We start from the raw sequence: 24647 nt of genomic DNA, 5'->3' as shown, positions 1-24647 counted from the left end.
GAAATTACCCTGCCTTTGAGGTTTGTTTGCCATCTAATATGCATCAATGAGGGCAGGGTCTCTCAGGATGGGGAACCGAATGAGTCACTCAGAGATGCTGACTTGGGCCTGTCTGCTGAAAAACTAAATTGATCCGGAAAGCAGTTTCATTTGGATCAATGTTAACGAAACCAGCTTACTACAGAGCCCTTGCCCTCCAGAGAGCAGGCAACGAGAACTGTGATTGAAACCAACATGGTTGCCAACCTGCACGTGTGGACGCCGGTCGTGTGGCTTGCTTTAAACTGGTATCATTAATGTGGGTGCAATGTCCTTGGGACGCTGCCATCACTTTATCCTACTCTAGCAGCTCAGACTAGCACAGCTGCCATTAAAGAATAATCACTAAAGATTAACACTGTGTACTTATACAGCATGTTCCTCCCAGCAATCTCCACGTACTTTATAAAGGTGGGTGACGCATTATTATTCCTGTTTTACAGCTATGGGAGCTGAGGCATACAGAAGTGGAGATTTGCTCAAGGTCACTGAATCAACAGAAGGGATGGGCCTACAAACCAGGTTTCCTGAGTCCCAGTTCCATGCTCTAACCACTAGGCCCCAGTGCCTGGGAGGGCATTCTTGGGTCAAGGGCTGACATCCTGGTGCAGGCACCTGGGATTCTTTGTGTAATGCAGTAATTCCCTGGCTACCTCTGAGAGGGGTCTGAGAATGCAGCATCTGCCTGGAGTGAGGGGGTGGGGGGGGCTTCAGGAGAGGTGTCTAAAGCACTGCTGTCTCCCTGAGATCCTGCAGGCCCTTTCCCCAGAGTTCAAAGGCTGAAGGGAGCCAGAGGAGGAGTGCACATTCCTTGGCAGGCCCCCAGGATCAGCTGGGCAGCACCCTGGGATTTCATTAACATTCCATCAAAGCAGCCTCCCCCAGGACAGGCGCTCCCCCACCTCGTGGGGCCAGCACTGCAGAGCACCTGTAAACACACTGCAGCCCTCTCCCTGCATGGGCAGTTCCTCCCCTCCCAAGAGCACAGGCTGGAGACACAGCCCCTCCAAAAGTGGCACCCTTTCCAGGCAGCCGCGAGGTACTCACAGAATGGTCACTCTCCAGGAGCAGGGCTCTCCCGGAGGAACCTCTGCCAGCCCCGAGCGAGAGCAGTTCACTGCCAGGGAAGTGCAGACACAGCTGGATAGGCACGGAGTGGCTTCTTCCAGCGCTGGGCTCTCTTCGCTCCCCCTGCGGCACCTGGCTCCGGCTGCTGTGGACATCCTCTTCCCACCTCCAAGCCCCTCCACTCCAGCCCCTTCTGAGGCCTGGGTCCTTGCCCCTTCCTTGTTGTAGGCTAAACCCCTGTCATTGCCTGTCCCTGAATCTGTCCTGCACCGTCCAGCACCCCATTGCTTTGGAGGTGCTGCCTTCAGCCCCATCATTGCTGGTTTTACTGCTGGGGCCCCCTCAGCTTTGGGCCCAGTGCTGAGGCTGCATAGCAACAGTGCCCCAAAGAGGAGAGCACTGGAACTGCAGGCACCCCCACAGGCAGACTGACGAACCTGCTTTGCCCAGGAAGGGCAGAGCGCTCTGGCCTCCATGAACAGCCCTGAGAGGCCCTTTGTTAAAGCAAAGCTGTTGATTCTCCCTTTGCAAACAGGTCCAGCTGTACAGCTCTGGCATTAAAGTGACAGCACCAGGTAAACAAACCAACACCCTTCTGCTGCATTTACATTGCAGCCCAGAGCTCAGGAGTGAAACTGTCTAAAAAACTTAAGTGATACTGACTAGTTTGATTTTTCAGACTCTAGAGAAAAAGGAAAAAGGGGGGGGGGCAGGAAATGCATGTTTCTCTCAGGCTTGGTAACCTGAGGTGTTAGAAATAACAAAGAAGGGGGAACTGGAGTTGAGAAAAACATATATATGAATTTGTAGGCGGACAGCACTACCATAGCTAGCTCATTACAGACCATGGTGGCACCTCGTATCATGGTAGTGCTGAGCGATCCCAAGCAGGGATCAAGACCCTTGATGCCGGATGATGTACGCTCATAAAAAAGTCTCTTTCATAGGGAGTTAATCATTCAATAATAAAGCCCAGGCAAAAAGGCGGCGCAGAGACAATGGAGACAATTATGAGCAGTGTGAAATGCCTCAGTCAGTGAACACTTGCTGCCTAGCCACTGGCACTTCCTACATAAATCTCACTTACTTCTCTGATCCATAAGCTGCCCCTGCCCCCCCCCCCAGGCCTCTCACCCCACTTCACCACTGCAGAGATTTTTTTTGTAACAGCAGAGGCAGTCAGTGGCACCTGCCTCCCGTTACTGACACCTTGCTCCTTCTTGCAAGAAAACCTTGCAGTACGTCAGCGAGTGAGCTCGGAAGACCCAGCAAAACGAAACAAAATGGAACAGTGGTTGTCAAAACAAAGGCAGAGTGCGTCAACAGAGATGATTTGCTATCTTGCTTGTTTGCTTACTCGCTAATTTGCAAAACGCATCAATTCCCCAGGGATTTGCCCAGTCACACATATGAACTAGGGAGGTTCTGTTGCAGATCCCTAACCCCGTTCACCATATCCTCAGTCCTATGGCACCTGCCTGAAACCCTCCATCTCCTTCTGTGCTTCCTCCACCAGAGACACCCAGGACCCTTGTCAACCTCCTCAAGATTCTCTCAACCCAATAGCACCTTCCCCCCACCTTCCCTGCTCCTGTCGTCCACACTCCCCCACTAGCATGATCTCCATCTGGGTCCAGAGAGCATTGGGCGCTCACTGGAGAAGTTGCCATACACTGGAAAGAAGGCCTCAGAAGAGTTTAAAAAAACAACCTGGTGTCTCCTGGTTGAGGTGGGTCAAGTGAGCTGATCTGGTGGCTCTGGCATTTGCAGCTGGCCCTGGGAACAGTTTGGGATTCCTCAAGGTGGTGTTGCTATTGTGCCCTTTGTTTCCACCCTGGAGCTCGGCAGCAATTCAGTGCAGTGTCTGGGGCCAAGAGTTCTCTAAACACAACCGCTGGCTGATTCCTCTCTCTATTCCCCCCCACCCCATGCACAGAGCTGGGGCCCCAGAGAAACTCACGTGTGTTTTGTCTACCAGCTCCTTCCTGCTACCTCACCAGCAATAGTCACGAGATAAATCTTCCCTCTAAGCCTTCAGCTGTAGTGAGTAAATAAATAATTCCCCAAATGCCCAGTGAGCAGAAGAGTGCTGAAGTCAGGAGGTTTGGAGAACAGATCTGAATGGAGGGATTTGCTCCGTGTATGGAAATATGATCTGTGAAATCTGAGGTCTTGAGCAACATCTACCTGCCCTCTGCAGAATCTGCTTCCACTGGTCACTAGCTCAGCAAAGTCAGGGCCTGTCATTTTCCAGGGGGGAGGGTATTGCCCTATGCAGCCGTGACCTGACTCCCTGCAAAGCTGCTACAAACAAAATAGGCTTTTCTCCCAGGGCTGCTGCTTATTTGAGGATGCCCCCAGTCATCCGTGCCTCTATTTCCGACCTGGTTACTCCTTAATGAAGAACGACACTCATTTAATCAGCAGGCCCTTGTTCTTGTCCATTGTCGCAGCAGTGGTCTTAACCCCTGGGATCTTTGGAGGTGCTGCTTGCAAGCAGCCTCTGGGGACAGATAAAAGATCCAGACTCAGGGGGAAATCCATCATTCCTGGAGCTGGGCTGCACGGCCCTGTGACATGGCTCTTGCCTGAGGTCCTGAATTCAAATGCCAGCAGAACCCTCCACGAGGCAACCTAAAATTACAGCCCTGGCTCTGTGGGTGTGAGGGCAGGGGTATTGCAGGGGAGGAAAGGGCAGACAGCTGTGGACTACAGGGCCTAGCTCAGGAAGGTGTGGATGTCTGAGCCTGCTTCTCAGTTCAATTCATTAGAATTTATGGGCAGAATGAAGACCTGTCGAGCCCGGCTAAAATTACAAGCACGCCCCACTTCTGATCAATGACATGTTGCAGGGTGCTCCTGATTTCTAAAGCGTTTCCGTTATTTGTCTGGATTCCCCAAATGGCTCAAAGGGAGGCACGTATTCTGCCCTGCAGATTACTTTGGCTGTTTGCTTGCATCATACACTTGCTCCTCTCCCCAGCTGCTCCCTGGAAGGTTATTGAAATAACCCCCTGCTGGCATTACCACACCAGGAGTATTTCATTTCCCTGGCACTCAGCTAGGCTAAAGCTGTAGAGAAGCCTCAAATCAGAGCGGGCTGAAGAATGGCATGGCATGTCCATGGAATTTTTGCCGTTTTTCCATCAAATGTTAATGAACATGGACATTAAAGTGTTTGCCCCTACCCCTTATACACAAGATCCCTGGCCGTGAGTTCCACAGGTTGACTGTGTGCTAGGTGAAGAAATGCTTCCTTTTAGTTTAAAACTGCTACCTATTGATTTCACTGGGTGACCCCTGGTTCATGTGTTACATGAAGGGGTAAATGACACATTCACTTTCTCCACCTCAGTCATGATTGTATATAGCCCTCTCTCTATCCTAGCCCCCCTCAGCCCTGGTCAATGCCCCAGAGGTAGCTCCTCAGAAAAGGGCCAGTCACTTTAAGGCAGGAAAGGATCTTTGCCCAGGGCTGTAAACTAGCTCTGATTGCACCTTAGTCGGTCGGTTTTCCCTTTCGGGACATTTAGGTTGGATATTAGGAAAAACTCTCTCATTAGGAGGGTGGTGAAACACTGGAATGCGTTACCTAGGGAGGTGGTGGAATCTCCTTCCTTAGAAGTTTTTAAGGTCAGGCTTGAGAAAGCCCTGACTGGGATGATTTAGTTGGGGATTGGTCCTGCTTTGAGCAGGGGGTTGGACTAGATGACCTCCTGAGGTCCCTTCCAACCCTGATATTCTATGATTCTATGACACTGCCCTGTCAGTTAAGGGTTTGTAAAGCTCTGGCTAGAAACACCCGGCTTTAGCTTCCTCTCTGCTGGTCAGGTTTCCTTCACCATAATAAGCTTTGTTCACCCACCCATTTAAAATGTAACCTGTGCATTTTAAAAATGTGCACCAATGCTTTTGTTAAACTAGCTAAATCTACAGCTCTGGGCCAAAAGCATGAAACAGAGATACTCACTCACCTTCCTCCTGAGTCCTCTGAAAGCTCCAACTACTGTAGCAGCACAGGCTCCTCACCTAATAAGGGCTCTGGCCCTCCCACTTATCAAACCATCTGCAGCCGATCTCCCCCAGTCCAGGATATTGCAAATTTACCAACCACGCACCGGGGAGAATCTAACGGGCAGGTGAGAGTCAAGACATTTTTCCACAGTTACGTTCCAACGCCAACACACCTGCACCTCAAAAGGTCATTTCATTAGCCTCTGTCTACTGGACAATAGCATATTTACTCAATCACATGGAATTTAGCTACTGGTGGCCTATATAGCTGGTGTGTGAGGGAGGGGAAGATAGGGGCTCTCTACACAATTTCACCAGTGGTCGGAAAGACAAGGGACAAGACAGATGTCTTCACATCCACATGGCCCACTGGGCAGAATGAAGATTGGTGTGAAAAACAAAACACGAGTCAGGAAATTCTCCATTAAGTTCTCAGCTGAAGCACCATTGGACACGTTATTTTTTCTTGTTGAGGGGGGCAGGGAAAATAGGTTCTTAATCAAGCAACAGAATTTTTGGCACTTGGGTATTTTTCACCACAGGTGTATCAAGTGAAAGTCCACCATTTTGTGTCTGAAGTACAGTGAAAAGGTGGGGCTCTCAACGTGGGCAGGAGCAGCAGCCCATTTAGAGAACACCCCCAAATTCCTTGAGGTTGCCGTTCTCTGAACAGCTGGGCGTGAGGTCTGCTTACAGCTGATCAGCCAGCAGACACATTAGAACTCAGCGAAAGGGGATGGAGGAGATCCTGCTTTGTAGGGCTCCACCACCAACCATGAATGCAAGAGCTGGGGGAGAGCAATCATCATTATACAGTAGAACCTCAGAGTCGCCAACACCTTGGGAATGGAGGTTGTTCACAACTCTGAACAAACGTTTACAACTGACCATTGAGTTAATACAGCTTGAAACTTTACGATGCAGAACAAAAAAAAAATCTTAATTTAAATGAAATTAAAAAATAAAGATTAGCTATCTTAATTTAAATGAAACACAAACATTACTTTTTTTAAAAAACAACAACAACTTTCCTTTCATTTTTAGTAGTATATAACAGTACTGTATTGCATTGGCTTGCTTTTTTTGTTTTGGTCTCTGCCGCTACCTGATTGCATACTTCCAGTTCCAAATGAGGGGTGTGGTTGACTGTAGCTCTGAGGTTCTACTGTAATTGAGCCCTGGAAAGTTTCTAGTGCTTTAGAAAACTAGTCCTGCCACGTGAGATGTTGCAGTTATGACCAGACAGCCGTCTGGGTTAGTTTTGCATTGTACTCACCCACGTCTTTCAGCTGTACATTCTGCAGGCTAAGGATTTATCTGTTTAACCCACTTAAGCTACTCAGCATTGTGCACACATATAAATAGTGCAGCAAACACCGATTTTGCTGCTAAGCTCAAGCCACAAGGTGGCAGCCCCGGAACAATTTGTGCCCGCAGCCAGGCTCTGCAAGCACTTCACTGGACATCTTCCCCTCCAAAGGCCTATTTCCTCCACTACAAGCCTCTAAGGGACATCTCGCTGTTCACAGAGTACAGACTCCAGGTTATTGCCACCAGGGAGCTGGTTTGTAACACGGCGCTAGTTCAGCTTTCCTAGTAAAGTCATTACGCCACTGAGACAGGCACTGGAGTCAGAGTAAAGTTTCTGTAACCGATCATCTTCTACAGAGGCTGCTCTCTGGTTTAGTAGAGATAGCGTTATGACACAGACCAAACCTTTGCCCTGCTAGAATGCGGGGCAGGGGTGGAGTCCTCTGATCATAGCTCTACTCCTTTGTCCAGCTCTCCCCTTTATTTTAATCTTATTCTCCCAGTCAGGAACCATTGACTTGGCTTCCAAACAAAATCACCTCCACCAGGGATGGAACCCAGGATCTTCAGCCAAAGGACATGCCTCTTGCCAGGAGCTAAAGAAGCAACTCTGTTCACTGGTACCAGTAGGAGGCTGTATGCTATGAGACCAAGCCACACAAGAAGGGACAGAGCACTTGCCAGTGCGTCAGTCCTTTAAGTTTACCCACCATTGCCTTCGCTATTAGGCATCACTGTTCTGCAGCTATCGCCTTCCTCTCGCTTACTGTAGCTTTCCTCCTTTAGACTCCAAGTGCCATTGCTCATCAACAGGCCCAAGACAGGCCCATCTCATACACATCTGGGCGTGGAAACAAGTCACCCCCATCCTTAGAAATCTGCATACTCTACCTGCCTACTAACATGATCCCCTCCAGCAACTGCTGCTCCTTAAGGAGGCCCTCATGCATTTGTTTTCCCCTGCTCTTCTTCCCAGCCTCTGGTCTGCACCTGCACACCAAACGCTGTTACATCGCCATGGGTGTGTCTGATGTATGGGAGTAGACCTTTCTTCCATGCTTCCTCCTCTCTTGTTCCTTTCCCAGTCCCATCTCAGGCTCCTCTTTTCCACGGCCAGCGGCTCCTCGCTTACCTGCATGCTCTGGTGTAGGTCAGGAGCACACCTTAGCGATTTGCTAGGTCAAGTCCTGGAATTCAATCCCAAGTGGACCAGGCTCGGATGAAGCAACCCCCATGTTTACTAGCCTGGTCCACTTGGGATTGTTTTGGAATGTGCATAGTCTTGTGAAAATGGGGATGGACTGCAGAGCAGCTGATTTATTTTCCCCAGAGCCTTTACAGGCTGCCGCCCTCTAATCAGGTCAGTAAACACTGAGATAAGACAGTCCCTCAGGCTTGCTGTGACCCTACCCTGGGAATCCTTTCCAGCAACAGCCCTAGCAGATTACAGCTGGTACACATGGCAGTCTCACGGGCATCTCCTCCCACCAACCTGAGCAGCAGGGATGAGAGCATTTTAATAATCCAGAGACACTAACCCACAGAGGGGTCCAGCTGATCCCTCTTCTCCCTCCCTGCCCCTCGCTAGGCTCCAGAAGCAGGCCAGTTGGCCCAGAATGCATCACTACATTGCAAAGTGCCACCATCCAAATGCACCGGAAACCTTTAAACCACCAGTTTCAGCAGGCTTGGAATTTCCCATGCTCTGATGGAGGGAGGGGCTTAAACAGAGCCACACCCAAGGCAATTATTCTTACTCTGAAAATAAGGGGCAGGGTAGGGCTGATGGCCTTTACCCCTACCAGGACCAGTGCACAGGCAGGTACTTTAGCCACACAAACCCCACGAGCAGACATTTCCTGAAGTGCAATTCCCCCTGCCCCAGGGTCCTATCTACACTATAGTGTTATGAGCTCGTACATGGCTGACTGCTGCTCCTACTGTACATGGGTGGGTACACATTCAGGGGCCGGGCTGTGGCAGAGTTTTAACACTGCCCCTTCTGTCGAGAGAGGAGGCCTGCTCACCTATGCCTGCCAAACCAGGTAAGCCAGTCCTACCTGGCAGGAGGCTATCCCAAAATGCATTGCACCACTAGCTGAGCCAGCACAGGGGTGCTGTCCACATTTTTCCCCCACAATGCACAAGCACAGTGGGGCAGCATGTCAGGGCAGATGAGAGAGGATTGTTCCAGGACAAAGGCAGCTAGGTGGAGGTGCTGAAACACGTCTGCAGTAAGGAGCCATGGGCAATTACATGATGTCTCTCTCCATAGTGCAGCCCAGGTGCACAATCAGGGGATTGCTCAGAGCCCCCAGGCGGCTCGCTTTAGAAGGATTTAGCCATCCAATGAACACACAAAGTCAGGAGGTTTGTTTTTTTCCCTGGTAAAGAGCATTTCTCTTGAGTTTGACAGTACAATACCTCAATCACAAACACGGAAAACAAAACATCCACAGGGAAAAATTGCCACAGAATAAATCCTCCCCCCCCTTATAAATCAGCATGAATGGAAACATCTCATTTCAGAAAACGGACAGAGTCTACTTAAAAACCTTTATGTTACACATTTCAGTATTCAAAACTCTGATCGTTCGGTCTCCAGGAGTAACCAGAGATCAAAGGAGATTCCCGCTTGCAGTTATTGGTCATTGTGCTTGCTCCAAACACCCCTCCCCTGCAGGAACAAATCCCATGGGTATAACATGGCAAGGGAAGCCCTTCTCAGCTACTCTAGGGAGCTGGATCCTTTGAAAGTTCACTTCCAGTGGGCTTGGGACAAATGGTTCTGTGAGGTGTGTTCAGGACACCAGTTTCATGGCATTCACACAAGTGCTCGGTTAAACCGATTCAAATGTAGTGCCCTCTGGGTACCTTCAGACCAGGGGATTTGATGCAGGGTGGATCACTGTGGACGGAAGCCCCAGGTCACAGGTAAAATAAAATAAAATAAAATAAAAAACCCTAAACAAATAGTAACTCTTGGAAGGAATGTTGTTTGGTTCTTAGCCAAACTGGAGCTTAAAATACACTGAAGCCTAAGGCTGAGATATTCAGATATGTCCAGTGATTTTGGGTGCTCAGCTGGATACACCTGAAAATATATCTAAGCTGCTTTAAGAACTGAGCATCGAATCAGGCCCCTTTAAGGAGTCTCCAGTCAGGCACTCAAAATCCCACGTCATTGCTGAATGTCTTCCCTGCATTTACATGGATTTAAGCTTTCAGTAAAAACCCAGTGAGAATGAAAGGTGCTCCACAATGCCCACTGCAAACACATAGGGGTTTGTTTCGGGGCCGTGGAATGGTCCAACCCCTTACCACACATGAACCCTAAGCTATTGAGACACACAAACATCTTGTGGTTCTCTGAATGTTAACACTGCTCTGGAAACTTGCAAAAGGAGCCATTGTGCTTTTTTTTTTTTCCTTTAGATTACAGTAGAGAAAACCAAATTGTGCAATTCAAGTGTAGGGGAAAGGACTCCGCTCCCTAACGAAACTGGAGATTGGGGAGAAAGCGAGATGTTGGTGGAGATTTGGGTCAGATGCTGGAGAGTTTGCTACCTCTCCTGTCGGGGGGCTTTCAGAGATTGCTGAACAGTTCATTTTTCTTGCTCCAGTCCATCTGCGGCGCCCTCTTGCTGGTGCGCTTCTGGTGTGCGCGCTCCTTGGCCACAGACAGGGGAACATTTAGGTCCAGGAGTGGATCAGGCGTGGAGTTTTGCTTTTCCTCCTTCTCTTGAGAGTCAGACTGCAAAGGTGACCGACAGGCACAGTGAGTGTTTGAGCATCCCACCGTGATCTCACACACTCAAGCAGATGGTCTGCCTCTATCCCTCACGATTCTGGGTCTTCTCCCCTTGCCATGAGCCCAGGCTATTTCATTAAGCCACCCTTTGCACACCAGATTGCCTACAATTACCTTCTGAATGGCCCCCGGTGTCTAAGGAGGAGCCGCCTGATCTAGAGAGGTGCTGCATATGTGCTGCTCTCCTGGTTTCAAGGGGAGTGGCCCGCACACTACCCCTTTGAAAATCAGGCCATTTTTATTTAAGAGCCTAAAAAGAGAGAGCTTTTTGTGCAAGGCTGTTCTCTGGCACAGGTGATGCTTTGCCAGGCCTGGTCAGAGAAGGGAATAAGCCCTTTGCTACATACAAGGGTTCCTGCTGTTCCATCAAGGAGAAGTGATGAGTCTCCGAGGCAAAGGTCTCTTCCCATGCACCAGGAAGGTGCTGGCTCCCCAACTTTGTCCCATCCCGCCAGCCAAGGAGGTAAATCCTAGCCCGCTCCTCACTTCTGCTTCAAATCAGGCAGCTGCCCCCCAGGTGCAACCCAAAGCCCTGCTGAGCAGGCACCCTGCCATACCTGATTCTGGATTTCTTTAAAAGAGGGGGACACAGCCACTGGCTCGGGGCTTGATGGACTTTCAGACATAGACTCCGGCCGCTGCTCTCTGCTGTCCTCCTGAAACAAAACCAAGTGAGACCCTGAGCTGCCCCACCCCCCACACACACACAGCCAGAGGGGCAGGCCATGCAGTTGGCACACTCCCACCTTTTCCCCAGCCATTCCTACCACTTCTCTCCTCTGTGCAGTGGATCCCCTATAGGAGAGGGAAACTCACACTGAAGTCATATTGAGAGGAAGGTTTTGTAATGCCTGCCAGCAGATGGCAGGGCCAGTTCCAAATACTACCCTCTTGAAACAGCCTGTGCACAAAAAACATCTAGTGATCTACCTTATTCAGGAAGAGAACAACTTCTATGAACCAGTCAATGGCCAGTAGATTCAGAGGTACGCTGTGCTGGGGGTGCTTTACACAGGCAGGGCCCTGGGTGGATCTGCAGGAGCTGGAGGCACCCAAGGGTGGGAGTGTTGGGCAGTGTAGAGGCAGATGAGTTGGTAATTTTTAATGCAGAGCCCCAAATATCATCTGCAGATTCCGCCAGCTCTCCTGCTTCTCTGAGAGATTGAGGCACTTGCCCTGCATGATACGTCAGACCCCTAGAGATTTCTATGGCGGAGGAGCCCTACTTCCAGAACTTGTACTCCACCCCCTCGGCTTTCCATTCCTCAGGGGATCAGAGGGGCTGACATCTGCTCAGCTCCATTTAGCAGGAGCCAGAAGGGAAAGCAGATTGAAACACCAAGGCAGGATTAGCCCAAATGCCAGAACTCCCCTTAACACCGCTCACCTGGACTGGAATCTCACTAAAAGCGAGATCCTCTCCAGGAAGGCTCAGGGCCCCACCATGGATTGCAGGGAACTAAGCGCTTTCCTGGGGAGGGAGATGCAAACATCTCCTCTTACGTCCAGAAGGTCTGTGCGACTCCCTGCAGAGCGGAGTGCCGTTGATTCCAATTAGCTCCTCCCTCAGCGGGCCCAGTAAGTGGGGGGGTCTGGGAAATCCTTCTTCCGAGCACATAAGCTGCTGACAGGCTGCAGATTAATAAGCATCTTCTGGACAGGCGTCAGTGCTTCCTGTTCAGAGCTGGACAGGATTAAACACAACAGCTGTGCTGCCTCAACCTCTGGCCTTAGCATGGTATAGGCCAGGGGGGAGAGAGAGGGCACGTGGAGACCCCTTCCCTTCTCCTGCCGTCCAGAAGGACTGGTCACATCGCAGCTCCAGGGCTAGGGTCTAAGCACTGTTGCTTTGTGCCCCAAGGGTACAAGATCCATTCTCTGCACTGGAGAGCTACTCCTACGCACCCTTCTTGAAAGCTGCATAGTTCAAGGGGCACAGCGCCCCAGCGTGGACACAGTTCTGTGATTTTGTAGTTCTAGCTTGTTCCTGCCCGTTCTGCACTTTTATCCTAGTCTAACTGTGTCCACACTAAGAGTTGTGCCGCTGTAACCACGTCAGTAGGAAAGTCCCAGCCCTAACAAACAGGTCCAAACGCGGTGTGTAGGCCAAGCCCCAGGCAAACAAGGCCCAGGTGAGTGTGGGTGCAGAGAACACCTGGAGGTTCTTTAGGGCAGGGAGTGCACCAGAAGAAAGGCCAGTAAGGTTGTCAAGCCACAGATGCACCCATGGGAGGGGTGCGGGGAGGGAGAAAAGCTACAGTCCCACTACTTCCCAGACCCAACTCTGTACCGGTGCCGATGTTCCCATCATAACAGCCGTGGGACTCATATGCTGAGTCTCTTTCCGCCCCAGCTTCTACACCTACATGAAACAGCTCATCTAGACTTGGATAAGGATCCAGGTGGAGGAATCTGTCCTTGATCCCTGGCCCCTCTCCAATATCCAGGCTGTCTCCACCCGCTGGCACCACCAGTTAGTCAGGAAAACTGATGGACCAATCCCAGTGGCAAGATTTGCCTATTCCTCACCCATGGCATTTTGCCCTAGTCTGAAACAGCAGCCTGTCTCATCTCCCCTCCCTCTGTTCCCTGAAGAATATTAAGATTTCCCGGCAGGCCCTAATGAGCGGACGCCTTCCTTTCTGCACCACGGTTAATGAGGTTTTGTTTTTCCAAACCAGACTGGAAGTAACGAGGCCTTTGGAGTCCAGCCCCTTCCTAAAGAAAGGGCCATTCTCTTCCCCGGGAAGGGGTGGAGCTAGGCAGAGATGGGCCCGTCTTAATGCGTTCGGTGGCTGACACTGAAGGAGTCAGTTCTCCCTTCCTTTGCAAAGGTCAGCGCTGCCCTGGAACGCAAGCTGGGAGTGTGACAGGCTCCAGGAGTCACTCAGCTTTGGAGTGGAGCAGAGGGGCACGCATGTTGCAGTGGCAGCAAACGTGGGATTTAGATGCCATCTATAAAAGTTGAGACTTGGCAAGATCTTTACCTTCTCTACTTCGCCGTTGGCAACTGGCTCTGGCAAGGGACCTGGAGTAGAAGACACAGACATGTAGTTACAAAGAGCCTGCAAATTCCTCTCTTAACCAGCAGCCATTGCCTTTATTCGGCCGTACATCCATGCACTGGGATCCTGGCATCATTGTAGACGTGGGGCTGCTTATCCAGTGGCCTCCCAGCTCTGCCTAGGCACTGCACCCCAAAGGCACAGAGCTAGGGGGAAGGCAGGCTGTGCCATCCTGCAGACGATGCTTTCGTTTGGCTGGCACAGAGACTGCCTTTGTACCGGCAGAGTCGTCAGACCCACATCACTCCCCATAAAATCACCCCTTGTGGTGGAGGGGCATCCAAAAGGGAATGCCACTACAGCCTCCCTGTGCCAGATCAGCAGCTGCCCAGCATGCCACTCCCAGTTACCCAGAAAGATCCAATGGCCGTTCACTTCCTCACTGCTGGCATGAGAGAGCAGCTCCTGTTGTGATCAGAGTTAGTCCTGGGGGGCAGGGCGTGCGGAGTAAAACCAGCTCGTATTCACCACTAATGCCAGCTGAAGGTTCCCAGCTCTCAAACTGAGCGACACTTGCCACTACCAGGTGGGAGCAAATTCACCCCTCTCAAGTGAAGCTGGAAATGGTTCAACAGAACTGCCACAGACCAGGAGGAAGCAAGACAAAAAAAAGCACCTCTGAAGACACCCTGCAATCTTAAAGCACCAGCCACTGCTTAAAAGTAGAACCCCATTATTATTGCATTCACCCCCCCATGGGCGCAGGGCAGACCTTTCATTCCTCCCCGTGCACCCTGGGCACTCAGATCTTTCTGCCTGGAGTAAATAGGCTGGCTCATGCCTCCTGCAGTGTCTCCTCTCCCCTTTACTATGGGAAGTTCAGTTTCCCAGGGAGAAAAGCAGCGAGAAAGCCCCCAAAGCTAGATTGCTAGGCAACCAAGGAGCCAACATCCAGGGGACTGCTGGCTCCCCCTCCCCCCACGGACAAAGCTGCTGTTTACCATGGAGAAGATCCAGCCCCTCTATCTGCCACTGCACCCTGGACCTGCTGCGTCTTCCCTGCCAAAAAAGGAGCGTTTTTACCGCAGGATAATGAATGCCGGCAAAACCTAGTGGAGATAAGACTCTGCAGTTCTCACTGCGATGCAGCGAGGGGAGGTGAACCATGGGCACGGGGCAGAGTGTTGACCTCACATTAAGATCTCATGGCAAGGACTCTGGTCCTTTGTCCCCACTAGGATTTTGCAGCAGGATACCCACTGCATGTCAGTGATCTTGTTGTGACCTCCCCACCCAAACCCCTTTTGTGCAGCAAAGACAAGGACTCGTTTCTGCCTAGCCCGGTGCGTGTGCAGAGAGTTAAAACCGATCTTCTCAAACCCACACTAAACAATGGCTGAGCCCAGTGCTCAGCAGTAGGCTGTAGACACACTGAGAACATGGGCTGTGGTGGGGAAACCACATCCTCACAATCTCATATGGCCAGAGCCTCCACTGCAGGGTTAGGTCCCGAGTCTATGTTACTGGGGACAAGCGACCAGTGCAATGAACCCAAGGAGGTGGCTGCTGATGTAGACTCGGATGTGTGCCCTGTAGGCATCTTCCATCTCAGGACTTCGCAACACCCTTACGAGACCCACTTCAATGGTGGATAAGCTACAGTGCCGAGGTAAAGTGACTTTCCCAAAGCCATGCAACAAGACAGTGGCAGACCCAGGAACAGAACCCAGCAGCCCTGACCCCTGCTCAAGCCACTGGACAGCAGGCCCTGTCAAAGTGTCATTGCATGAAGAACTCAGGTGGCAGGAAAGCTCATGGGAAACTCCTAGAGCAAAAGAAGATAGGACATAACCACCTGCAGCCAGACACCAGTATGGAGGCAGGGAGAGTGGAGGAGGGGAGTTTCTTCAAGCCAACCTAGCCCAGCCCACCCCCTGCTTTAAAGAGATTCGATGCCACAGAAAGCACCACTCCCCTAACCTCCCTCACATCAGCCCCATCAAGAATCTCAAGGCTCCCCGGGCAAGGCACAGAACCCAAGCTGAGCATCCGTCCCGGGCAATGCTATTCTGAGGGGCCACTTAGAACATCTCGGTACGGACCCACCCGCAGGGCCAGGCTATTTTGGTGGGGAAGGAGGTGGTTAACAGGATTAATTAAGAGATTCCAGAGAGCTTCCTGCTTCTCTCCCCCCCCCCCCCCGGTGAGGCTGTGACTCTCTTTTTATGTGCTTCAAGTGTGACCTAGGAGGTCACTTCCTCCCCTCCAGCAGAACAAGGGCTTGAAGTGAGACCCCACATGCCAGCAGAGGCTCAGCCCACAGGGGTGGTGGAGGCTCAGAGATATAAGTGGCAGACACCTGTGTCTAGCTCCCGAGATTTCCGGCTGGCTCATTAGACTCATGTCAACGTCTGCTCAGCAAACTGATCTTTTCCCTCAGAGCCAAGCACCGGATTCCACTGTTGTGGAACCCCCTAGCGCCACTGGCCACGCAGTTCTTCTCTGCTACTAAGCAAGATTTATCCTTCTTCAGAGGCCGGGTTTGAATTTGGAAAGTAAATATATCGGAGGGCATGTTTCAAGCAGAACAAAAAACCGCCCAAAATCGCTTGTTTGCTTAGGGGTTTTGCACACTGGACCCAGATCTTCAGAGTCTGGTGGCGAAGTGCTGGATTTTCTGCTGCAGTCCCTCCTCACATACACCCCCCCATCAAAAGAATCTAGTTCTCCAGAACATGAGCTCAGACCCTCAGCAAGCGTTTCCTGCCCTTAACCAAGCAGCTAGCACCCAGCAAAATCCAGCTCTCCGCTGCCAGTTGCTGGCAGACCGAGGGGGCACAGAATTGCCTAACCTGGACCTACTCCGGCCATTGGAAGTGCTGCAGTGTTAACCCCTACTGCCTCTCAGTCTGGCCAGCTTCCACTCGTTTGGCATCCTAGGGTTCCAAGCCGCTAGAGGAAATCCAACTATTGGAACAAGCATTCTTTAGGCCCAATAGAAAGCTCTTTAGGCCAGTCACCAGGGCCCAATTAACACTGGGCTGCTATTTTGTTTGGCGACTATTAGTCTTGCCAGATGCTGAGGCCCTCCTTGCAGACTCCCTAGCTCTCATGCAGCCAAGGGGTTCAAGCCAAGACCCTCACATGTTCTAGAAGAGGTGGTTTGTGGCAGGGACAGCTGGGCCATAAGCTTTTGCCCTTAAGCCTCCCCAGGGGTAGAATTACCATTTTTGATACAGTTACTGGAGCACCAAGTCCAACGTAAATCTTCGGAGAGGAGTGCGTTCCCCTTGTCTCTGGGATAATGGGAGGGCATGGACCATGAGCTAGAGAGGCCAGTCATGCTCTTGACATGGCCTGCACTCTGATCCGGGGGGGGGGGGGGGGGGGGGGAGAAGAGAGAGAAAAACCGGGCCCCTCCTCTCATAAACCCTGTCAAAGTTTAACCATTTCAGCTGTAAAATTCACACAACGCCAGACAGACGCCTGCACAGTCAGGGCGTGGGGTGACCGAGTGCAAGGGAGCCAGGCCAACAGTGCCAGATCGTTCCCTGCTGGCATGTAAGATGCCAAGGAAACCAGAAAGGCCTTTGGCTTGCGAGGTAGCTTCCAGCTTTGCAGGCAGAAAGTCTTTAATTTGGCTGCTTGACACCAGTGCAAGCTATGTCATGTTCCTTCAGGGTTAAGTCTTGGCGATTTTTCTTGCCAGCTTCCCATGGAACTGGCAAGCAAGAGGAGCTGGCGAACCAGAGTGCACCTTGGAAACTAATTACGTGCTGTGGATTAGGAAGAGAGGACACAAGCAGTCAGCACCAAGGGCTGTGTGGAGATGCTACAGAGGTCACTTCTCACCAGGACAGATCTCTATCCTCTCTCGTTTTGGACAGGAAATGAAGCCACTCATAAGCAGGAAACCTTCTGTTCTCAGCCTCCATCTCCCCCCTTAAGCCACCCCTTCGCAGAGAACCTTGCAGCCTTGTCTAGGTAAAACCCATCCCTCCCCAGCACCACAAACAAGCCCCAGCACTGCGGCTGCTACCCGGTCACCTGTCAAATGCTCCTCCGAGGGAACAACTTTGCACTTCTTGAAGAACTCATCTGTTAAGCTATCCACCACCAGCAGCTTGGCCTCATCTCCCCCGGCTTTGATAGCCGTCACCACGTCAGAGTGCTGCTTCCCTTCCATACATTGTCCGTTCACCTACCAGAAGGGAAACGGGCAGAGTTAGAGGAAAGACCATGAAAGAAGAAGATTCATACTGAATTACGAGGCTGGCTGTGGGTTAGACAAATGCTGATACCAATCACATGCTGGCTATTATCCCATTCAGTTGCTGCCCAGCTGGTATGGGAACAGGCAGGCTACTGCAGGGCTGTACATTGCGAGGTGTCCCCCGCCACCAAGCAATAGACACACTCACTCTTGCCTACGTCAGACTCCTGTTGTCTGGCAGCTCAGAACAGCCAGACCCTTAGTCTGGACAGGCAACAGTCACCACTTTACAAGAGGAACGGATGCTTGATCTATGTTGTGACATTCCTCTCTCAGCTTCCATTGGCCTGTTCCACCCAAATCCCGCACTTCAGAAAGACTCTGTGACCAATTCTCTTATCAGACTGCCACACTTGGGATCCAGGCTGCCCTCAGACAAGTCACCACAAAAATATTCTGGCTCTATGTTAAGTGGGGAAGCCCTGAGCATTCAGCCCAATTTACAAGTAGCAATGATGGAGGAGGAATGGGTTCCAACGAGCCCTTTGGCAAAGCCTGCCCAGGAAGAAGAGCAGGTCTGGAAGAAGAGCTAGCCATGCCACAGAGGTCAGATCTGGGGTTTGGACACAAAGATCGGGGTTCTGTAGTCTTGCAAGTTCGCCACATTTATGAACGTTTCCTGTTTTGCACAAGCCTCTCTCAGCCTGACCTAACCAATCACTGGACCGCTCCTCAGCATTACCAGCTGTGAGCTGCACGCCTCATTTCTGAATAGGACACTGACTACATTAACTCAGCTGACCCGTGCTCCTTCCTACACAGCTGTGCTGTGGCTGCAGCTGAGCAGATCTGCAGCTGACAGCAGAAACAAGCATCCAGGCTCTCCGAGTACAGAGGCTTTTCACAAGTCCCATTCCTCTGTATTATAACTTATGGACAGGGAAGAATGCCTGCAGCAGAAAGACAACTGAGGCTATGTCCACACTAGAAAAGGTTTGCCACCATAAGTACCCCATCAAACCCTCCTTGCGTAGGCATAGCTGATAGCAGCCAGAGGGTACTTTTTTGCCACTGTAGCTTTGTACCAGTTTGGTGAGCAAAATAACCTATCCCAGCAAAAGCACTTTGATACCAGGATAGCTGCATCCACACTAGGGCTTCTGCTGGTACGGAAATGTCACATAAATAAATCACACCCCTAACCAACCCTGTTATACCAGCAAAAGTTTCTAGTGTAGACCAGGCCCCAGTCATGATCATAGAAGATTAAAAGCATTGTAGTGTCTCCCTAGACTGAGATGGAAACCCAAGGAAGGAAAGAGAAGTCTCTGGACCAAGAGGTAGTGATCACTAGCATACCCCAAAAATCTGTTCATCTAGTCCCTTCCTATTGGCCTTACACTGTATTCGGGAACTTCAGACTAGTGGCTCAGCCCATATGCTGCTTCCCATGAAATCCACACTTCTCCCCCCACACATCCCGCTACTCTACAGCTGTGCACATGTGACTGTGGGGAGCAAGGCTAACCCATAACTCACCATCTCACAGCCCCTCCCTGCAGAGAGCACAAGGCACTTGGGTTGCTAGGATAGGAAAGGATTTGACCAGCTGGAGACAACGGCTTTTTAACAGAACAAACTGACACAGCCTCACAGCTGGCTCAAGGGCAGCATGTCCCACCATGAACATTTAACCTGTACTCTGAGTGAGCAGCTGGCAGGGGGAGGCAGGAAGGCTGGAGTGACTTGGTGGTGACTGTCCCATCAGTGCCCTGCTGGGATTCCAGCAGGCTGAGTCAGAACAGAGCTGCAGAGACTTGCACCTGGGAATGGCCTGAAGACAGCTGAAGTGGCTTAGAGACCAGGGCCAGGAAGTCTTTGGCGAGCTCTGTGGAGGGTATTCCCAATGGCACATCTGGAACTAGGAAGGCGGGGTAGCCTGGAGAAAGGCTTGTAATTGGTTGTCCTGGCATGGATGGCAGCCAGAGCTCTGCCACCCTTGAGCCCCTGCAGGTCCCCAGAGCTAGCCTGTCAGGGATTAGCAGAGCAGCTAGCAAAACCTCATTAAAATCAGATTTTCTCTAAGTGATTAGCACAGGACTACACAGCAAAGCTGCCAGGAGCGCAGGGCAGTGTATGCACACAGGCTGGGCAATAGACCTGTGGCAAGAGCATGAGGCATTGTGTACACACAGGCGGGGGACAGCTGCCACACGGGCTCCTACACGGCCAGGAAAGCACTTCTGCCGTCTCCTGGCATACATATCAGGCCTGAACATGCTCAGCATACCATGCCCTAGAAAGCAGAGCTGTCAGTCAGACAGGATCCACTGCAGATTCATCCTCCTACTGCCAGCAGTGAAGGGATTCCTGTAATGTCCTGGCCCCAGACAGCAACATGGGAGGGAAAGGTGGGTGGTGCGTCCATCCCAGAGACTTTGGTTGTGACTATAGGATGACTGGGCCAGCATCAGGACTCAAGTCATAGACAAAGCCACACTGTAGAGCTGTAGCTCACGAAAACTTATCTCAAATAAATTTGAGAGTCTAAGGTGCCACAAGTACCCCCTTTCTTTTTGCGAATATAGACTAACACGGCTGCTACTCTGAAAACTGCAGAGGCTGATTCTAACTACTCATTTCTTGATGAATAAAAACAGGCGCCAAGCAAATGGACTGCAAGACTCAAGTTTTCCTTAGTTTACACGGGAAAAGAAACTACCCACGTTACTAACCCCAGAGGAGGAGTCTGGGCCCAGTTCAGATGACTATGCTCGTGGGTGCAAGATGTGGAATGCAGCATCTTCATGATGTTGCCGATCTCCATCCCCCTGGCATCCTATGGAGGCCCCTACCACGCACTGCTCTCTGCGACCTCGTCAGCCATTCCCATGCTTCACCACTCATTCTCTCCTTCTCCCCTCACTGCACTGCCCCCGCCTCCTGAATGTACCTCAATGATGCGGTCTTGGGGAAGTAGCCCTGACGATTCAGCCGGCGAGTCTGGATCCACAGCCCGGATGTACTGCCCCGGCTTGGTTTTGTCACTGTGGAGGTTGAATCCATAGCCGTTAGGGCCCTTCTTCATCAAACAGAGACGAGGTCGCAGTTTTTTCTGCCGGGAAGGAACACACGCGAAAGCGGTGATTAGTAGTCACTTACCTTGCCTCCTAACAACAGCCCAAGATCAGAGACTCGCCCAGGCCTGAATCAGCACCCATCCAGAAGCAAAGTGGTCTCACAGGAATGGGAGCCAACAGCTTTGCATTCCAGTCTTAGCCCTGCCTGCCATCAACTAGGTACATAGCACTGGAAAGTCAGCCTTTGTGTCTCCATCTCCTACAGTAGGTCTACACTGCAATGCAAGCCCAGGGTTCAGACTCTGGCTCAAGCCTAATCCCTCTTCCGTCTACACACATATTGCCCTAACTCAGAACTTGGATCCAAGTTATAGGACCCCACAGGGTTGGAGGGTCTGAGCCTGAGTCAAAGCGGGACCCAGGGTTCAAGCCCTAATTCTTTGCAATGTAGACAGCCCCACTGACTCATGCTCTGGGAGTCCACCAAAAGCATTCCATAATCCCACGGGCTGACTTTTTTTTGTCCCTGGACAGTCAAGTTTTCCCACACTGCACCACAAACTAGGGGCTAAAGCAGCCACATTTTAGGAGGGTGCTAGGAAGTCTGGGATACGGGTGGTTGGACTCGGGGCCATACAGTGCAGATGCTGGAGCCCCAGGCTAGGGCCGAGCATTCAACAACTCCTAACCTGGTGTTACAAATACATGTAGACGATCAAGTCCTAGGTTAAAAAACCCAGGGTCTGCTAACTTGAGTTCTACTACACCTGGATTTCCCTTGCAGTCTAAACATATCCCTAGTTTAAACGGACTCAGGAGTTAGCTGCATCACAGAGGAGTGAAGTCTTCATAAAATGCTTCGACGATACGAAGTGCAGGGTGTATTATATTCATGTCCTTTCCTCTCCCAGGGAGGGCACCCTCCCATCCTTGGCCTGTCCCACAGATGGCAGAGAGTGCTGACATTTCATTACCCAGCTGTTTACCTCCAGTTGCAGGACTCAGGGTTGCTTTAGAAATAATTGCCGCAGGAGGGTGGAGGAACCGACCCACCCACCTGGCCTTGAAATGCAGCCTACTGAAGCCAAACAGATTACAGAGCATGAAGATTTCTTTAGAGAGGGATTCAAGCACTCCCAGCAGGCGTGGACAGTGCCACCGTGCTGCCCAAACATACTCAGGCCCCAGCTCTGCGCGGCTGTTCAAATGGCAAAGCCAGGCGAGTATACAGCAAGGTCAAGCCAGAGACTACATCAAAGTGGTCTGTATCAGGAGCCCCTTCCAATGCCTGTGCTTAGAAGACACCCCCTCTCTTTCATGTAAGCACAATCCCCCTTTAGCGGATTTCTTTCCAGGACTCGAGAGGTGTTGCAGGGTACCAGAATGAGCCTTAAAGGGGAACAGACTGTGCTGTGTCGGACTACACACAGATACAAGTTGTGGACTCATCTCCCTGAACAGCCTCTCCCCCAGCAAGGCACATCAGGGACTCTCGGGTGCCATTTCTACTAATTCCCACCTTAAAAACAGCCCATTGCCCTGAATCCTTCCTCCACCATCAAACCAGATAACAAGGGAGTAGTGTCAGCAGGGCCACTTCCTACCACCCCAACAACTCAGATCCTCTTGGATCAGTTCTTGGCCCTTCTCTCAATGCCAGATGCTTAAATCCGAGAAGCAGAGCCTGCCTTCCACTCTGCCCCTCACACTGGGATATCTCCGAAGGGCTGAAACCCCGAGGCTGCACTGTGACACTAAGAGGTGTTACTCAGAAACCTTCCCTTCACCGAGAGGCACACAGCAGCTTCTGCACCTGCACCGGCAGCGAGCACAGAGCAGCTGGCATCACAAGCTTGCCGCGATTCCTGCATGAGCACTGGAGCTCATTTCCCTCCTCTTGGGGCCTCCGAGTCAGTCAGGTGCGACTTCACCAGAAAACAGATTTAGTTTCCTGGGAGAATGAGGTTTTAGCATCTAACACAATAAGGGCTTCTGGCTCAAAGCCTGACAGGGCAGACTGATTCTCTAGCTCTATGTCTAGCTATCAAGACATTCTCAGCTCGTCTCTAACAACGTCCAATCTATGGGCAGATACGCGGGAAAATTCAGCTCACAGTGTGGCCTCATTGCTATCTGAGGACGCCCAAATAGCCAGGACAGCAAGACACCCACTTCATCCCATCTAGCCAGGCGCTTGCATCCCATCCCATCAAGCAGACCTGGCTAGAGAGCCACCCATGGAACATGGAACAGCCAGATTTAATGACTAACTCACGTCTAGAAACTACACCCTGAAAAACTCCTAGGACACAGAGCAGCGGCCCATTTGCTCAGCACACAGGTCACCACAATCACCACCAGGGCCAGAGTCCAGTTCCAGGTCTTTAGCCTCATCTCCAAAGCCTTCCATGGAATCAGCCCTTGCTCCCTGGGAGCAAGCACGTCACCCCCTCCATGGCCATGATCTCCTGCAATAGCTACCTTCCACCAGAACTGTGGAACTAATGACGAACAATGGGGAAGGCTCATCATGCAGGAGACAGAACTGACCTAAGCCACAGCTCTCCCCCTCACAGGAGGGGCTCACCATCCCTTTCAGAATGAATTGAAAAACTAATTCCCCTGACTTGGCTCTCCGTCAGCAAGCTCTTTACACACAAACAACAAGGTACTCTACTGCCTAGTCAAACTGTTTCTCCATCTGCCAGGAAGCAAGAGGTTAAAATTATTCCTCTTTTCAATACTTGGCGGGTGCTCAGACACTACAGCGATGGTGCTACACAAGTACCTCGTGACACTTCCAGCCAGCTCCTGGCTTGCACTCCTTCCCCCAAGAGTTATTATAACCAGGCAAAAATCTGAATGGCCCCACAACATCCAGTGGCCCAGAAGAGATCCATCTGCCAGACATCTCTGAAGAGCTGAAGCAAGCCCATCCCTGGAATTAGATTTCTCATGGGCAGTCAGACCTCTGCTAAAGGAGAAACATCAGTTTCCAGTGTCACTCTGAGCTCAACCTCCCCTCCTCTCCCAGTGTCCTCCACTCCCTTTCTATTACACACCAATAGCCACGCTGCTGGGTACAACAGAATTTAGTAGCCCAGCTTGGTGGGTATGTGGATCACAGCCAAGTCTGTGTTTATTGAAACCAGCGTTATATTTACAGTAAAGCTCTGAGAAGGACACGGGTAGGGAGGAGGTGAAGGAGGATGAAGTGAATATCAAGCTTCATTGGCTCTCCAACCAGACCGACCAATTACCCGTCTTGAAACTATCCACCAGCAATTCAGCAAGAATAGAACAATCAGTGATGGAACAGCTTTCCCTGGAGGATAAGGTAGATACCACATTACAGGTGGTAAACAAGGCAGACAGCTTGTGGCTTCCCTAGAGCAGTGGTTCCCAAACTGGGGTTTGTGAACCCCTGGGGGTTTGCGAAAAGCTACAGGGGGTTCTCAGAGAAAAATTCCCTAATGGCAGACAGAACTGTCCCTAGGGATCCCAGGCAGCATGGGGCCAGCAGCCCAGAGCCCCTGGACTTCCAAGAGCTAAGCAGATCAAAGCAAGCATATCTATCACACTGAGGAGATTTAAACTTCAAGACACCTTATAAGAAATGGAAAGGGAGGTGGATATTTTTTGCGGTTTTAAAAATTAAATAGGCAGCTAGTATTGTTTGTAAAATGATTATGAAGAACAAGTTTAAGCTTTGTTGTAACGTGCATTGTTTGCCTGGACTGCTCAAGACCTGAATGCTTGTGTGGGAGGAACTCTCTGAGTTGGCTTCTTAAATACCTTCCTGCTGTTTCTCATCCGATACTCCTTGATGAAACAGAGGCGCCTTGTCTTATAACAAGCTTATTCCAAGTGATACAAGCCACGAAAGAGATCTTGGAAGAGTGTTGCTGTTTTTGTAATGTAATACAAATATTGTAATGATAAATAATAAATAGTGTGCAATAAGCATGCCATAAAAACAAATTTTACATGTTCAAGATCACTGCTTTTATCATTTATACTTGGGTAAAGGAGAAAATCCCCGGAAATATTCATTTTTAGGAGAGGGTTCACCAGACTTGACATTTTAGTGAAAGGAGTTCACAGGT

At 50.8% G+C, this 24647-nt stretch overlaps 2 protein-coding genes across 3 annotated transcripts in view; both read right to left on the bottom strand.

The window, feature by feature from the left end:
- LOC119842905 (polycystin-1-like) overlaps positions 1-2190 on the bottom strand; it is a 63699-nt gene extending 61509 nt beyond the window's left edge. The window contains 1 exon segment of the mRNA XM_043497576.1: positions 1087-2190. Coding sequence (XP_043353511.1) covers positions 1087-1583 — 497 coding nt within the window. The 5' untranslated portion in view covers positions 1584-2190.
- A 6613-nt stretch (positions 2191-8803) lies between these two features.
- The window catches only part of SLC9A3R1 (SLC9A3 regulator 1), a 33630-nt gene continuing 17786 nt past the window's right edge, over positions 8804-24647 (bottom strand). The window contains exons 2-7 of one of the 2 annotated variants that reach the window (XR_006275513.1): positions 20415-20576; positions 17296-17449; positions 14250-14307; positions 13231-13271; positions 10801-10899; positions 10136-10186 (exon numbers count right to left, since the gene is read on the bottom strand). Coding sequence is in view for 1 of the 2 variants with exons in the window: in XM_038371836.2 (XP_038227764.1) it covers positions 10019-10186; positions 10801-10899; positions 13231-13271; positions 17296-17449; positions 20415-20576 (624 nt within the window). In the remaining variant the exon portion in view is untranslated. Of the gene's footprint in view, positions 10187-10800; positions 10900-13230; positions 13272-14249; positions 14308-17295; positions 17450-20414; positions 20577-24647 lie in introns of both variants that reach the window. The other variant, XM_038371836.2, reaches the window with a different exon arrangement.

The sequence above is a fragment of the Dermochelys coriacea genome, chromosome 14, assembly GCF_009764565.3.
Source record: "Dermochelys coriacea isolate rDerCor1 chromosome 14, rDerCor1.pri.v4, whole genome shotgun sequence".
NCBI classification, from domain to species: Eukaryota; Metazoa; Chordata; order Testudines; family Dermochelyidae; genus Dermochelys; species Dermochelys coriacea.
This window is presented reverse-complemented; position numbering and strand designations above follow the sequence as displayed.